General features: G+C 40.0%; 1 protein-coding gene across 1 annotated transcript in view; it reads right to left on the reverse strand.

The window, feature by feature from the left end:
• Window positions 1-7,007, reverse strand: part of bahcc1a (BAH domain and coiled-coil containing 1a) — a 104,585-nt gene extending 97,578 nt beyond the window's left edge. Inside the window, 2 exon segments of the mRNA XM_080448481.1 lie at window positions 3,171-3,501; window positions 6,805-7,007. Coding sequence (XP_080304607.1) covers window positions 3,171-3,342 — 172 coding nt within the window. The 5' untranslated portion in view covers window positions 3,343-3,501; window positions 6,805-7,007.
• Window positions 7,008-17,705: the final 10,698 nt, after the last annotated feature.

The following is a 17,705-nucleotide window of genomic DNA, read 5'->3' on the forward strand; positions in this document are numbered from 1 at the left end:
CAGAGCCTACACAGTAAAAATCCATTACAATGTATCCATTTGTAACTCTCAAGAGTTCAATGAACACTGAGGATTTTACTGTGTACGTTCTCATATCACTGCTGTCGGGCAGAAACCTCTTATCTCCATATTTCAATTTTTATGTTTTTTTTTTCTGTGGAATAAATGCCCTACTTCATCATACACGAGTGTCGCACAAAAGTAGTGAAAATTGCAGATCTACAAGATCACAACGCATCACAGTGAGATGCGTTGTATGCTTGTAGATCGGCTATTTTCACTATTTTAAAATGTTTTTTTTAAAACCCATTAAAACCGGGAAAGCATGTGTCATTTTAGATTTTATACGTTGGCTATTCAAACATAGCCAACATATAAAATCTAAAATGACACATATACTGTACATTGGCTACTAAAAAATTGCAGATATAACAGCTCACAGTGCGTCACGTGAATGCCGCACTGTGAGCTTGTACATCTGCTATTTTTGAACATTTTTAAAAAATCTTGAAAGTGTGGGAACTACTGATTTAGAAGGCATTTGTAGAATCGGCCTCAGGTCTTAATGGGTTAATATTAATAATAATAAAAAAGGGACGGCTTCGGAGGACATACAAGGTTTCCACCATACAGCAACGATATGCTCTGAGTCATACCCATGTGTTACTGAAGAGGGGGAGAACAATAAACCACCTGTGCTGTTCGATGAGCACTGATGATATTTGGGGGGTAGACGTGCATGTTGGTGTGCATGGTGCAACAAAAGACATGCCACTTCCACTTAGAAAAGCACCTGTACCCTGTAGCTAGCGTTAGCCATAATGTGCCCAATGAAAACAGGGCTGGGCTATAATGGACAAAATAAAATGCCACACGATTTTTGACCAAATACCTCGATATCGATGTTGTGATGATAATATTGTATTATGGCAATAAAAAAATGAACATTAAATTTCCAAATATAGGTGAAAATACTAATAGCAGATCTACCTCAAAACACACCATGATACAACGTGTTGTGAGCTTACAGATCGCCCTTTTCATGCTATACTCATGCTGTTTTTGATTTTTTCTTTGTGTGATTAAAACTGCTGTAGGACTAGAACACTTATGCCATTTCACAATATCCAAAATCACAGTCTCATATCGCAATGTCAATATAATATCAATATATTGCCCTGTCCTACATTGAGAAACTAAATAGGATATGTGTGTGTGTGTGTGTGTGTGTGTGTGTGTGTGTGTGTGTGTGTGTGTGTGTGTGTGTGTGTGTGTGTGTGTGTGTGTGTGTGTGTGTGTGTGTGTGTGTGTGTGTGTGTGTGTGTGTGTGTGTGCGTGCGCGTGTGTGTGTGTGCGTGTGTGTGTGTGTATATACGCATGCGGGTGTGTGCTGCCAAAACATGGTGTGATGTGAATAGTGAACAGCCCTCATGAATAAACCTGAATGACTAATTATCATTATTGGCATAATTCTGCAATATGTGCAGGTTTGAAGATTAAAATGGATTCAGAATCACTCTACTGTTAATTCAGAAATGCCTCAAATGCATCTCATATGATATGCATCACATATCACCTGCAGAATAGCAACTGAATTTTTCAAGAATAACAAAATCAATGCCTGGACTCAGAGGACAAGAGGCGATTTGTCAAAAATCATATACAGTATTTTTTTTTCCAGTAGTAAATGAGCCCAGAAAAATGATTTCCACGTAAACATCAAATTCAAATGTATTATCGACTAAACACAAGAAATAAAAATATTGAATGTTATTTTCAAGTGCTAAGTATGCAATTGCCTTTGAAGACAGGAGAACAAATGTCCCTGCATCTCAGCTGGTGTGTGGGAAGGACTCCTTGCAATTAGAAATAAATTAAAGACAAATACTAATAAATTCAGTCCTACTAAAATGATTGGTTTCAGTGTCTACATGCGAAGCAATACAGGAGACTCTGATGGGTACATTTCTCAATTTTGAGGAGAGATTATTTACAGAGCACAGATATTTGATACAACCAATATGTCATCTAATGTGACCTGTCTCGATTCAGCCCATCTGCTCCCCAATTCACGTCCATGAATGATTATTCCGTTCAGCAGTATCCTTAAGCTGCAAATTTGACTGTCCAATGTGACCATGGGACATGAATGTGTGCATTCACGTTTGTGGAACCTGAACATTTGCATGTGGTATACACAAAATACCCAAATCACTAGTTAACCACTTTCAACCTCCATTTGGGCATGTCATTGTAAGGGACATAAAAAAACATAAACCATTTTCAAAAATAGCCAATCTACAAGATCACAACGTGTGGTGATATGTAGATCTGTTATTTTTGGAAGATTTTGGAAAATGTCTCAAATGGTTAAACCTCATACATGTCCTGTGAATCAGACACTCAAGTCCCCAATATTGAAGGAGGATTTTAATGTATTACTCAAGGCAACATCTCCTCCCTATATCGACCTCCATAGCTATGCTTATTCATTCAGCCCATGCACCTTCAGGTTACATCAGGTGTACAGAAGCCAGGGGAATGGCCTTTATGTTTCTGACCAGCCAGCCACCTAACCACATGAGAAATTGAAATGAAAAGACAAATCTCTCTACATTCAAAACCAGAGCCAATGGGCAACATGTGGGGATGTGCATTGCATATGCTTACCAGATGTAAAAAGGGAGAACAATTAAATGAAACTATACAGTCTGTGAGGATATAGGCGTTTTAGAACTTTCAAGTCATCAAATAGGCTGTTTGCTTAATTAAGAGGTTGCCAGCCTTGAGAGGAAGGTTATGGATATTGATTCTGTTCAGTTAAAATGTGTAATCTTGATCAAGCCTAATCAATTCCTCCTGATTTGTAGTTTGACCTGACGGTTTAATTGTCTGACTCTGCCCCCAACCACTAAATATGCAGCAATTTTCTTAAACATATAAGTCAGCTTCTAATCTGCAGATTCAGTGAAATAATCAGCTTTGTAGCAACCGCAAAACATATCGTAGGAGCCTCAGCCTATTATTCTACGTGCACTGCCTGTGAGACAAGCTACATGGGATCGTATGAAACAAACATGTTCAATTGGCAAAACACAAAGCCGTATGCGGACAAAATGCATTTCGACGGGCAACATTATAGAACACAATTGACGTATTAGTTGTCTAACCTGAGTGGGGAGCCATTGGAATGTGCGAGGGGTAGTATTTTCCTGGCGGGAAGTGGCCGGCATGTTGCACAGAGCTGTGGCCGGAGGGAGCGATCCGAGAGGCGGCGCGGTGGACCAGCGCGCCCCGCTCTGAGAGGAGGTGTGCCGGGGCAGCGAAATCCCGTCCTTCCATCCCGACGACGAATGTTGAATAATCCGAAAAAATCCGGAGGGCAGGTCGGGAGAATCAAATGCAAGCCATATAATAATCCTTTCCTGCTGCAGATCTATGTATTGCATTTAGTCGATCGTAGGCTTCTCCAGCCAAAAACGTAGCCCCCGATCATCTTTTCTGTTTGGAAGAAAATAATTTACATTAGCAAAGGCAGGGTGGAGAAAGGGAGAAAAAAAACGAATGAAAGCCTAAAGATTACAGTCATTTAGGCTAATATTAACTTCTGGCAAAAAATTAAAATATGAATCCTTCTCGCTTCGAGGCTTTTGCACTGCAATCTCACACCACGGACGGTTTACTTTTAGAAGCCGCAGAACGTATAGCAATCGACTGGAGCTACGACACCATGGCATCGGCCAGTAAAGAGTTTCAAAACCCCAGCAATGATTTCAACCCTATTGATCAGCCTATATAGGACAGTGGTTTTAAACACTTTTCATTTCAAGGTCCATTATTTATTCGGCATTTTGAGCCACCGATTCACCGTTTGATGAGATTTAGCCCTCATACCCCAACATTTAGAATATTTTGTTATCGTTGGATTAGGATTGTGTCCACAATTCCATGCTGTATTGATGTGGTGCCAATAGGAGAGATAACAGGCAAACGTTGATCAAAATAACAATTATTTAATTAAGTAATGCAGATGTTTAACAATAATTTAACTCATGAGAGCGTAAAATGAAACCAAATGGACCCCCGTTTGGTTCGCCAGGAGGTCCATTTGGTTACCAACTCTCCATCATTTAGCTGGGGACCACCTGGAACCCCCTCAAGGACCACTGGTGGTCCCCGGACCACTGGTTGAGAACCACTGGCCTAGGATACAAGGCCTATGCATCTCACACACAGAGCACTCCATATAGCCTGCTCTAGATAGACGCGTCTGCTAGATCTATAGACTATATACAACAAACAGCCTCGTATCTCATAATGGATGGCCGTTATATATTTTATCAAAAATAAGCAATAGCCGTACTATGTCTTCACTTGCCAGTCTTGTCTAAACCCGATTAATTACCGCCAGAGCCACATTACAGAATCTTGGTCAATAGCTGTTGTTTATTTTATTTTTATTTTATTTATTTTTAAGTGAAAAGACAATCTTGTGTCCTTGATCACAATAAATGGGTTTATTTTGCACTAAAACATGTAAATGTGTGGCAGCTTATCACACCTCAAGGTGAACACTGCCTTCTCGTGCTCCTCTCCTATTGTCTCGGATTGTTACAGGCGTTTTATGGAAGGTGCCTATCACCTCTGTTCTGTTCCTTAATACAATACGTTTTATTCTTTTGACTGCACCGCCAGTGATATCTGGTTTCGGACACTGGTGTGTGTTATACCTAGACGTGGTGGTGCTTAGCTCTTCTTCAAATTTATAAAACTGACATTTGGCAAATTGCATCAACAACATGCATCAGCTAATTCCCAAGACCAAGGCACAAGCATCAAGCCACTGGCAACACACATAACATCCATTTCACCTCAACTCATCAAGCACCAAGGCCCTAATCTTCAAAATGCCATTAGAATGCCTCTCCATAACTGAGATGCATCAGCTCAGGAGCAAAATGGGCCTCCTCTGACTGTCTCTCACTCTCTCTCTCTCTGGTGTGTTGAATAACTGCACTCTCACTGTCTTCAATCTGTCTTGTCCTATTTCATGTCAGGTAATCAAATAGAGTAATCCCAAAATGTGTTAGAATATATTCTTGTAGCAAATGCCACAAAATGCCATTTTCAGCAGAGAAAATAATTATAGCTGTATTATATAAATGGTGTGATTTCCAATATTGATGTATGCCTTTGTCTTTAAAAAAAAGAGTAGCCTATACAACCCACAAACGTGACAGTGTCTCTTTGGTGTTCATATAATGGGCAGTGTATAGGCATCAGTAGACCATCTGATCAAACAGGGAATTAAACTAGGGAGTCTAAACAAAATGATATCAAACCCTCATTTTAGTAACACGTTGTGTCCATAAATGGCATCCAGCATTTCTCATCTCAGGACGTTTTTTGTAATGCGGCATGTGAGAGCTGAAGCTTCAAACTAGAATCCAAGGTGAATGGCCGACCGTCACGAAGACTGCCTTTGTCTCCACACACATAGAGAGAGACTGCTTGCAGTCAGCCATTACCGTCCATCGCCATACTGATGCATTTTATTCCCCCCATGCAGCCCACTGTGTGTCTCACAGCGACACAGAATAAAAACCTCCCCAAAACAAAACCCCATCCGTCTCAGAAAGCTGCTGTGCGAAAGGTTATTTTGCAGGAGACATTGAGGTATTGGTAAATATTGTGTGCCAGAGACCGACCCCCATACAATATTTTGAATTGTGGATTTGAAAATAGTCCTAAATGTTCACTTCCCCCCCCCCCCCAAGATTTGTCTTTAATAGCAGATCTCCAAGCTCACAACGCGGTCGCATCGCGACGCGTTGTGAGCTTGTACATCGGCTATTTTCAAATAGCATGTCAAAACGCGATTTTTCCCTCCCCTCCCCTTCAAAACTATAATAGCCTACTGAATAAATATTTTCTAAATGTTTAAATGATCGACGTGTGTAATTCAATTGCGTAACACGGGTATAGGCTACCTATTTCGCATACGAGAATCCGATCAGATGCAGAAAGTCAGATAATAAATCAAATTATCTTTTATAGGTCGGAGCAGTGCTGCCGGGAGAGGCACCCCTCCTCGACGAGGCTGGCCGGGTGGAGCTCACCACGGCAGGGGTATAATGGTAAACATGCGGCCCCTTCCTCCATGCAAATGATCCGTATGAGTTTATGACGGCTAGGTCAACAGATTACGCCTAGAATAACCTCTCTATTTATTTTTTTTAAAATACATCAACAATTCATAAATTTCACAAATAAGGCCTTATGAAATAGGGAGAACGGCCAATTAGCCTGTGAGAAGTGGATACAAAATTGTAAATCCATGCTACAAATTAAGAAAGCTTCCCAAAAAATTGATAATTACCGCAAAACAATTGAAAATAACTAGGCTAGATATCTCACCTAATTGTAATATAAAATATTTTCCCCATACTGAATGGAAATGTTAAAATACTGTAAATCTGTATACTAATAATAGCCTACTATTACTGTTATTATTACTAGTCTAACTATATTTATTATTATAATTGTAGGCCTACTAATAATGACAATAATAATATTTTTTGTGAGCCCATTGCTAAATTAATTATGTAATTTATATATATATCATTTATGTATCCTACACTTGCATGCAAATGCATGTTAGGCATTTATGCAATGCTTATTGTTATAGGTCATATGTAACAATTTGTCAGCTATCAATCTGTTATTATATATTTAAAAAAACGAGACAGGCCTTCAGATGTTTTATTCCCCCCCAAAAATAATGAAGTATATAAAATTACTTACTGGTATGTTAAATCCTTGCATAACAAATAAATTATAAAATCACAAAAAAGGAAAGGGAAGGTGCAGACCAAGTGCGACGCCCATTTAAAAAGAAAAACGTGGATACAGTTAAATCCTACAGTTTTCCATTTGAAGCTTGTGTCTACTAAAAGCAGTAGGATTCGGGCTTGGTACACTGTGGTGAATCGAGGCTCGGATCGGATCTCTCCGAGCAGCAATTCTCTCTCCCAGTGCAGTGGCGTGCCTCGCATCTCAGGGAGGGTAAACACACTCGCCCATTGGCTGGATACCTGCATGTTAATGCACTCGTGCCGCCCGCCCGGGGACACCGGAGGCTCTGATTGGCCAGCATCGCAGGCCAATGGCACGATGACTGGCGATGCTAAACAAAGTGAGCGGCGCCAGATTTAAAGCTCAGAATGGGCTTTAATATTATGATCTCAATGTAGCCCTCATTTATGCAGAGGTGGAAAAAGTACTCACATGTTTTTACGTAAGTAAAAGTATCAATACTGCAATGTAGAAATACTTTTACAAGAAAAAGTCTGGAATTCAAAATTTACTTGAGTAAAAGTACAAAAGTATTGTACTTAAAAGTACCAAAAGTAGAAAGTACTCATTCAGAATGTCCCATTTCACAAGTTTTCAAATGTATAAAAATCTTTTGAAAATAGCAGATCTACAAGCTCACAATGTGTTGCATAGCGATGCATTGTGAGCTTGTAGATCTGCTATTTTCTAATGGCCGAAATAGGGCTGAAGTGGATATGTATGTATGTTTTGTAATAATAATCATAATCTACAAAGTAATTAGTAACTTAAGTTTTCAAATAATTGTAGTGGAATAAAAGCACAATATTTGCCTCGAGATGTAGTGGAGTAGAAGTAAAAGTACTGAAAATTGGAAACACACCAGTTGAGTAAAAAATCCTCAAAAGTGTACTTAAGTACAATACTTGAGTAAATGCACTTAGTTACTTTACACTACTGCATTTATGCATCTATCACGGCCTATATGTTTATTAGAAACATTTAGGTGGGGGGGGGGGGGGGGGGGGGGGTACAAACCATTGTAAATAAAGGCCAACATGTAATGGTAAATGCAAAACGTTTGACCAATTTAAATGGCTGCTAAAAAGGGCAAGTTACAGATGTACAGAATATGTTGCAATTATTTATTTATAACACAAACACACACACACACACACACACACACACACACACACACACACACACACACACACACACACACACACACACACACACACACACACACAGTAAAGTTGTGGGCACTAAAATAAATAAATATATAAAGTAATTTAATAGTGGGCTCTGAGGTGTAAAGACAAAATCATGTAGTTATACCAACCAATTTCATACCGTTTTTTTATTATTATTATTATTATTATTGTTATTATTATTATTATTATTATTATTATTATTATTATTATTATTATTATTATTATTATTGTACATTTTAGTTGTTTCTTGTTGTCTGTTCTTTTCTCTGAGGCAAGACAATAGTTGTAGCCCAATATTTCTCGAGTTATTACTATGGACTTATGTTATTACATTATGCTAAATGTTTATAAACGTATTCCCCTGAATGGGTTGTGATTGGCTGGCACTTTGCCAGAGTATTGTCACTCATAGAGTGTAAACAAGACCCTGATTGGCTGTTGGCCAGTCCGCATTGGGCTGTCTGGAAAAAAAAAAGGCAATAACTGGCCCTGCGGTTTCAAGGCATCCCAGGGTTAGATGATGAAAGGAGATAAGAAGAGACGGTTTCAAGGCTCTCCAAAGGCGGACCCCATTGGCCCTGGAGCCATATGAGTCAAGCGTGAATCAAAGGGAATGCTGCAGAGAGAGGGGAAATTATACGTTAGATATTTAAAAATCGAGGTTAGTTTTCGGATAAATGTGGAGCAACAATGTCTAATCGTTTAAAGTTATGAAAACAAGTTGAAAGGAGGCGCGAATACAGTAGGTATTCTAGGCTAACGGGAGGCTAAAAGGAGAGAAAGGGGATCTGCTCGCCGGAGTCGCTCTGCATGGAGTCTTTTCACCCATTTTAAAGTGTGGCTGCATGAGGTTTGTCGAAGTAGACACGGTAGTGAAAAATAATACTGTTGTGTGCAATTTGTTTGAAAGATTTTATATGTGAATCAAACTGGATGATAGATAGCCAGCCATGCATGATGTGCAATTGTTTTTTCTGCTGGGTTTTGTCGCTGAATTCATGGATCCAGAATGTCTGCACTGAACTATAATGTGAACGACAAGTCGACGAGAGAGAGTGAATGGGCCATTATATTAGTCTTATCTTGATGGGGAAAAAAGCATACATGTTCTGAACAGTTCTTATAGGCCTATGTATGTCAATGGATGCAGATTACCAAAAGACATACATTAATAGTTTTAAGGTTTTCATGTAAATTGTTTTGGGGTAGCCTTGGATCAAGACTATTATAGATGTAGGCTATTTTTATTTTATTTGATATTTGCATATCTATATGCAAATATCAAAATCGATAAAATACATCTATGATAGTCTTGATCCAAGGCTAGTTTTGGGGCAACTGTTCATATCGTTAGAGACCACTTTATGCATGAGTGAACAAAGGTAGGCTACATTAATAGCGTTAGGCTAGCTGGTAGGCAATCATTCTATTGTATGTCTATTTTGTATGAATAATAAAATAGTAAATTGTCTGCCTTTGGTATTGTTTGGTTATTTTTGGAAATGTAAAAAAAATGTTTAATGTTCAAAACCCCATAAAAAAATATGAGTGTACAGTATATGCAGGCTGCTATTTGGTTAAAATTATTAAAAGAGTACTGCAAATCAGGTAGAATCGTACAAAACAACCCATCATTTGTGACCTTTGTGACCTACAAGGCAAGGGCCTCTATTTGAAACCCTTTAGGTGCAAATATCTTGATTTAAATTCTGTGCTGCTCCATGCTGGTGCAACTCAAACGTCTATCATTTGAATGTAAATTGGTAAACCTTTGTACACAGCATTACTTTTGATTACATATATCCATATCTATATAAAAAAAAACGCTCTAGGCCCCTTTTCCACCTTTAAGGATGATTATATTTATATACATACAAAAATATATATATATAAAAATAAAACAATTATATATATATATATATATATATATATATATATATATATATATATATATATATATATATATATATATATAACACGGTATATAGCATATATATATTTTGTAAACCACGATTGCATTTAACATAGCTTATTTTGTCGCTATATTCACTATGAAATGAAAGAGGTGGAATAGACCTGCTTGAATGTGTTAAAATTTGTACAACTTCATCTCATAGGGTCTCTTCAAGTGAGAGCATGCCCGTACCTTGTAGAGTATGAGGTGGTCACGTGCACGTGTGTGTGTGTGTGTGTGTGTGTGTGTGTGTGTGTGTGTGTGTGTGTGTGTGTGTGTGTGTGTGCACGCACACACACACACAAAGAGCATGCATGCGCACGAACACACCTTCTCAGACTCAGCTATGGTATGGGCAGAGCGATAATACGGATTGATTGATTTCTTAAGAAAAAAAAGACCAGGTTTACGACGAGGATTGTCCTTGATCAATGAAGCGTCAATGATTGACACTTTGTGTCTCCCACCCACATTTCCAGACAGAGAGCAGGCCCTCGGTCACTAGGGGTGGATATAGCCTTGAGAGCCTGGTGGATGTGAATTTGGAGAAACATTTGTTTTCTATAATAGAGCCTCACAAGTATAACTGAGATATCGAGCACACAGCCGGTCATCTGGAGCATGGATCCGGGCCTACACACATTTTTGACAGTAGGCTATGTGTGATTGATAAAATGCATTTAACTTGTTACGCAAGGTGTTTATTGAAATGAACTGATAATAAAATGAAATAGGCTATAGACTTTGGCTGCAGTAACTAGACTAAAAGTAACTAAATGGGTCAAATTGCAATGCTATGAAACTATGGCCGCACATAAAACATTCAGTGACTGATATGTTTTAGGGTTGCGTTAAACAGATGCAACTAAAAAAACAACAACGCACCAGCTATCATGTCCCATCTTTACTAACTCCAAACCAGCAGTCGATCGTGTAACTTTTGACCTTGTCTTGGTGGTCCAGACAAGGACGATCATTTTTTTTAACCATTTGGTAGAGTTATGCACGGTCAGTCAAATAATAACAGAGTTTAACATAGACAAATGAGGCCAGAGAAACAGCCATGGCTAGAGAGAGTGTGTGTGTGTGTGTGTGTGTGTGTGTGTGTGTGTGTGTGTGTGTGTGTGTGTGTGTGTGTGTGTGTGTGTGTGTGTGTGTGTGTGTGTGTGCAATACATTAAGAAAATCTGTGGATCTATTTTCTGATAGCCTGATTCAGTTTAGCTATAGCTACCACTGAAAATACACGAACATCCACATAAACTGCATTTCTGGTAACCTGCTATTATGTAGGTGCACAGACTGCTAATATTTTATGGTAGATGGATTGGTATAATGGACGCCCAGAAGGGGGTTGGGGTTCATGAGAAATATGTGAATTCTAGTGACATATGGCACAACCAGAAGCAGAGCCTTCACAGTTCTGGCAGGCTATTTAACAGCTCTGCTTTTAGACTGATTGAGGTTCACTTCAGGGACGAATTTATTTTCTATCAAATCAGACATATGTGTAGCTTACATACATTTAATAATATTCTATATAACAATATACAACATTAAACATAGCCATCCAACTCTAATCGTTTATCGCTAATAAAAGTTATGGCCTTTATGCGCCAACAAACTTGACGGTCACACTTTGCAATACTTCCTCTCTAGCTACACAGCTTGCAAACAAAAGAAACATGAGTGACGGTAGACTAGCCATAGGCTGTATTTTATTTATTTATATATTTTTATGTTTTTATGGATTGTAAACATATTTGGTGAATGCAGTCAATCTAGTGTTATGTAGAGGATATTACAAACCTGGCATATTGTTATTCATAGCCTAATAATAAAACAAATCTGTGACAATTGACAATAGTGATGTTGGAATGAAAGCGGTTTTTGTTAGTTAGAATTAGGTCTATAAATAGACCTAATACATACATAATAAGTGGGGTGGAAATGGTGCTGGTTAGCTACAGTACGCCGTGCATAGACAGTAAGTCATGCCGTGTCCAAAAATGGAACACATGGGGAATCACTTGTATGTATAAGGTGTCGAATCATAAAATTCACGAATAAAACGCAATGTTTCCAGTGTTATTCATTCATCAGCCGAGGCCTTTCGACACTGAAATCTGTCAACATAACTGAAAAATATTTTCATTTGAGGCAGTCCCTTTCTTCTCCTCTGGATCCGCACACAGAGAACATCGACTCTCTTTACCTTTAAGTTCACCGACCCAGGGAGCCTGACGTCATATTGTTAACCCCTTCATTACCTTCCACAGGGATTACTCTACATTTGGCTACATTTCCCCTGCAGTCGTATGGGAATCGACTAAATAAGCAATGTTCATAAATAGTTGCTCCCCGTTCCAATGCAGTTTCATGCCATTTGTGATCAAGAAACATAATCCAGCACGAGGAGAATTTATGACGCTCAAGAGCAGAAAATGTGAGTGAGCACACAAACGTGTGCTTGCCTGTGTGAAATAATGTTCAGAGTTCAGCTCATCAATAACATCAGCACAGTATGCAAATAGAATCCGTTTATTTCTTTTAGACCTATTTTATGTCAACTCTCCTCTCAAGGGGAAAAATACATATGGTAGGTCTAATTCAAATTATTCCGACCAACTGATTTAAGCAAATCATTTTGCAAATCATTATCCATCATAGCTTTGTGACTGTGAGAGAGTTGAGCCTGATACAAGACCGTATTAACCTCACTACGTCAAATGGAAGAAGCTTGCGACACACATTTTGTTTCACAGCGTACTTGCATCTGAGACTCCGGGCGCAGAATCGATGACAGACGGAGTTTCATTTTTTCAAGCTACTAGGCAGGTGATTGGATGATCCCGCCCCTAGCAGCCGCTGATTGGTTCGTATGCGCAGCGGTTCGGGCAGCTTTACTCTGTGAGCAATCCCAGACCCTCCTTCCTGAAACCAAATGCAATGCAATGCATGAGATTTCCGGAGGGAGGGGGTGTTTACCAGGCTAAGACCGTATACCATGTCGACTGACATGAGGGCTTTAAGACGTACACAACGACTACATTGTGCCTCCATTATTAAACTTACCGGCCATGTTTTTTTCCTCACACATCTGCAGTGAGGGGTGCTGGGGGACACTAGAGGTTTGCATGATGCTCCCGCGGTCATGTGACCAGGATGGCTGTTGTCACTAAAAAAGCTCTTGTTTCGAGAGAATAAAGGGAGTTTGTGAGGCGATTGATTCCCCCCCCCCCACCCCCACCCTCCCCCACCCTCCCCCAGCTGCAGGTTGGAGAAGCATTGCATAAACATCACATGGCTCGACTGGCCAGTGATAATGCAGATCAGACCAGGGGCCCGGACACACAGGCCTAGTATCTCCCATGCATGGGCTCAGGGGCCCGGGGCCTGCACAGCCCTTTCGGCTTCCTCCTTTCACATAGCCCCCACATTCATTTCACACAACCCACCCTTTATCCACGTCTTCTCACTGAGCCCTAAATGGCTAGATTGTGAGGGCTAACGTATCAGCACATGCCCACTGCTCTCGCCGGGTTTTTGATGGTGGAATAAGACGGCATGATTTCTGACGGTGGTGGAACAGAGTAAATGAGAGGGACGTATGGCTGCTGCCTCCATTGTGATGTGCATTAACCGATTAAGACCGGGAACGCATCTGTGTGTCATTTTTAGATTCCTTTGGCTAATAAAAATAGCAGATATACAAGCTCATAGTGTGCTATTTTTTACAAAATAGTGATTTTCTTTTGCAAATCTTTGAATATATATGCTTCAAAACGAACATTTGTGACACAAATCTTTGCTTCTGGAGGTCCCTGGAACAAAAATATTTTACAAAAGTTCGATTTAAAAAATTGAAAAATATTAGCAAAAATCTTCAAGATCTTTCAAAAAAAGCAGAGCTACAAGCACCGAGTGCCGCACTATGAGCTTGTATAGCTGCTATTTTTTAATAGCCAAAGAAATCTAAAAATGACACACAGATGTGATCCCGGTCGTAATGAGTTAAAGGAGGAGTTCAACCAAAAAATGACTTATTTTCTATCAATTGCACACCCTATGAAGCCTTGAATCCATGGATTCTTTTTTGTTTTTGTCGCATTCCTAAGACAATAATTTGATTCCCGTCTCCTACCAGCTAATGTATCCGGTAGGAGACAAAAAGTAGATTATTTGTGTCTCCTACCGGAAATACACACAGTCATCAAATTATTGTCTTAGGAATGCCACAAAAACAAAAATAAATCCATGAAATCAAGGCTTCATTGGGTGTGTAATTGATAGAAAATAAGTACATTTTGGGGTGAACTCCTCCATTAAGTAATGAGTCGTGCGACAGGGTCGCCGGCCCGAAAATAGCCGAATCTACATTGTCACAACGCGTCACGATGTGAGGCGGTTGTGAGGTTGTAGATCAGTGGCCAGTAGTGTGGGGCGACGCCGTCGGACGCCGAAGTATAAATCACCTGTTAGAGAGTGTGTTTGTTATGCAGCGGGGCAGGCCCTGCGTCAAGTCTGAGTGGTAACAGGCTGCCAAAAACATCCCTGGCATGCAGATGGTGTCAGAAACGATGAGAGACCAGATTATTACATGGGTTGGTGTAATTTCAAAGTGACAATGGGAGAAGTATAATAATAAGTAATTTCTGTAGTGTTTAGGGTGTTTTTGTTTAGATTTATTTGTTTATTTTCATTTAGCTTGTTAGACTTGAACCATAGTACAACCTGCGAATATGGTACAGGGTTTGTAAGATAAACTAAAACGTCAAATTAGTCATAAATACAATAATATTCCAACTGACTATTTCTACTGTACCACATTTAAGAAATAAAATGTTGAAAATGATTTAACGATGGTGGAGAGAGTCTGGCTAAAGCCATGACTTGTGCAAACAACTTTTGCACTTCACATTGTGACAACTTAGTTACGACTATCTTGCAGTCATGAATGTGAAGTGAAGTAGAGGCATGTACTGTATGTACCAATTAAAAAAGTTGGAGAGACCAAAATCTTAGCTGTGTTCCAACTTGCGGTCTCCGGTTCGCCACCTGTCTTCACCGCTGTTACTGCCGTAAAACAAAGGACGACGAGTGTGAGGCTGTTTAGCGATGACTAATCACTCAGAATCGAAGGATTCAGGCATTCTCAGCATAGCTAGGCCTTGTTCCAAAATGAACATTTTCGGGCTATGTAAGTAGACACGCTGGTGCTAACAGCTGAGTCTTTTAATGGCACAAGCAAGTGCTGAAGATGACAATGATGTGCTTTTGTTAAAGATATTTTGTTCAAACAATTTCTGAACACATCTTGGGCAGAATGGGCCGAGAATCAATTAGCAACCGCCCTGCGCGGTTCTATGCAGTCATGTATCAATTGTTTTACAAGTGATGTCCAGCATTCTCTCTCTCTATCCTTCTCTCTGTCTCTGTGTACCACTTCATTGGTAGCCATCATAAATCCAGCTCCTCTGTCATACTAACAGATCAGTTTATGTGACATGTATATGCTTTTCACATGAAGTGCCCAATTAAAAATGTCCTTTGCAAAGCCGGAGCCAGTATTCGTAGGGGCCAATGTGCCCCCTATAGCAGATGGCCCCTCTGTCAGATTAATTTCACATCCCAATGGCCAATTGTGTTTCCGACATAAAAGTGATGAGCCGTATTTCACTGTCTGAGGCTGGTATGACTAGGGGGGGGGGGGCTTTTATGGATCTTCAAATGTGCCGATACCCCCCCGCCCCCCGCCTGACAAGCTAGCAATGTCTGTCAAAGATAAAACTTTAACAGCGCTAGATCATCGCCACCGTGCCTCGGCGAACAGGTAGGAATCAAGAGACTGATGTAGTTCACACAGCTCTGAAATCCTCAGGGTACCACTCAGGTGGAAGAACACAGCTCATTTGCCACCATTTACATATTGATGATGTTTCAGAACCTTTTTTTCCCCCCCTTCGATTGGTTTTCGAAACACGCAAAAGTAAAAAGGAAGTATGAAAGAGAATGAAAGAGGGAGATTCCTCTTTCATGACGCTCCACTAACTCACTGCATAAGGCCCACAGTGCAGTGTGCACTGAAGAATGGCAGCCATAAACATCCCCACCTGCAGCTGTTCAGCGATAGCAGTGGCTTGAAATATACACCTAGGAAAAACTGGTAGAGAGATAATGCAGCATGCAGAAAAATATTTATCGACCTACGGTACAATTTTTACGTTGGACGTGTGTTAACACATTCTGGACGGGGGTTCCTGTAAACATTCTACATCCTGCATGCATCCTGTCGCTGATCTGAAATGCAAATACATGTAAATGGATTTTTTTTCCGGGTGTTTGGAAATACGATTCATGGAGTAAACTTCAATCCTTTCAGCTTTGTGTTCTTGGTGAGTCAATGTGTTTTTAGGCACGCACACACAAAAAAAAGAGGGCTTAGCTGCAATGCACAGTCCTGTGTGCGTGCAAGGACACGCACTTGCGTGTATGTGTGTGTGTGTGTGTGTGTGTGTGTGTGTGTGTGTGTGTGTGTGTGTGTGTGTGTGTTTGTACAAGTACATAAGACGCATTGCTCACTCACACGCATGCTTCATTTGCCTCTGTGTCAAAGATATTTCGTAAAAATATATACAATATATATTTAAAATCATTGCAACAGGGAAACATTGAGTGTTACTTTTACTCTGAAAGTGTACAAGTGGAACCAAGTGGACCAGTAATGGTCCATTTGGTTCCACGTGCGCACAGTCTCAGAGATTATAACACTCAGGATTTTGCAGTGTGTTTGTTTGAATATGACCAAAGCCCCCTCGTCCTCCATTCTTAAAGAGGACGGGACGGCGCACACAGCTCAGGCCAGAGGACAAAATAGAATGTAGACTGAATGGCTGCACATGCTCATTAGTATCATTAATCACCAGGGACAGAGATGCCTAATGATAGGAGGGAGGAGGAGGGAACGGGTATGACAAACCTATTCACAAATGAAAAAAATATTAAACTACAGTATCGTCAGTAGTAGACCTATGATGTATATTAAACAAAAGAAAAGACAAGTGCACGAATAGTCCAAAATCGTACCCAGAGTAATAGTCATCCTGAATAGTCGGAGCCAGACTGTTGCCTCCCACAATTTTCAAAATGCTTCTCTTATACAATCCAGGTATAAAGTGGACGTCCTGCCTCCTCACGCTCCCGTCTCGCCTCCTGTAAATCAAATTATTCAAAGCATATAGCTTGCTTCTAGCAGACATGAAAATCAATATATATATTTTAAAGATGTAAAATATATATATATACATAACGGAAATAACGAATAGATGACTATATTGACTAGCTTCCTTTCTCAGCTTTCGGAAGGCGTTGTCCAGACAGGAATAGTGGTCTGGCCACGCAAGACTATCCTGAATGGGACGTATAATTCTTATGTGAACTTGAACTGGTCATTGCAGGGGAAAAGTGGAACTGAACAGGTTCCTGTGTGGCTGAAGGAGCTCCGAGGGGATCAGATGTCTCAAATGTGAAAATGTGAAATTTTCTTAAAGAGATATTTGGTTCTGCAAAACAGGGATTATTTTTTCACTTGCTGCTCAGCCTCCACTAGCCCAGTGATTCTCAACCTTTTTAATTTCAACGACCCCCAGTTTGAGATGGATTGGATCTTTGGGACCTAAATGTACACTGTGAAGTCCTCAGTGTCAC

Source organism: Gymnoscopelus braueri (assembly GCF_963280865.1).
Source record: "Gymnoscopelus braueri genome assembly, chromosome: 13".
Classification (NCBI taxonomy): domain Eukaryota; kingdom Metazoa; phylum Chordata; class Actinopteri; order Myctophiformes; family Myctophidae; genus Gymnoscopelus; species Gymnoscopelus braueri.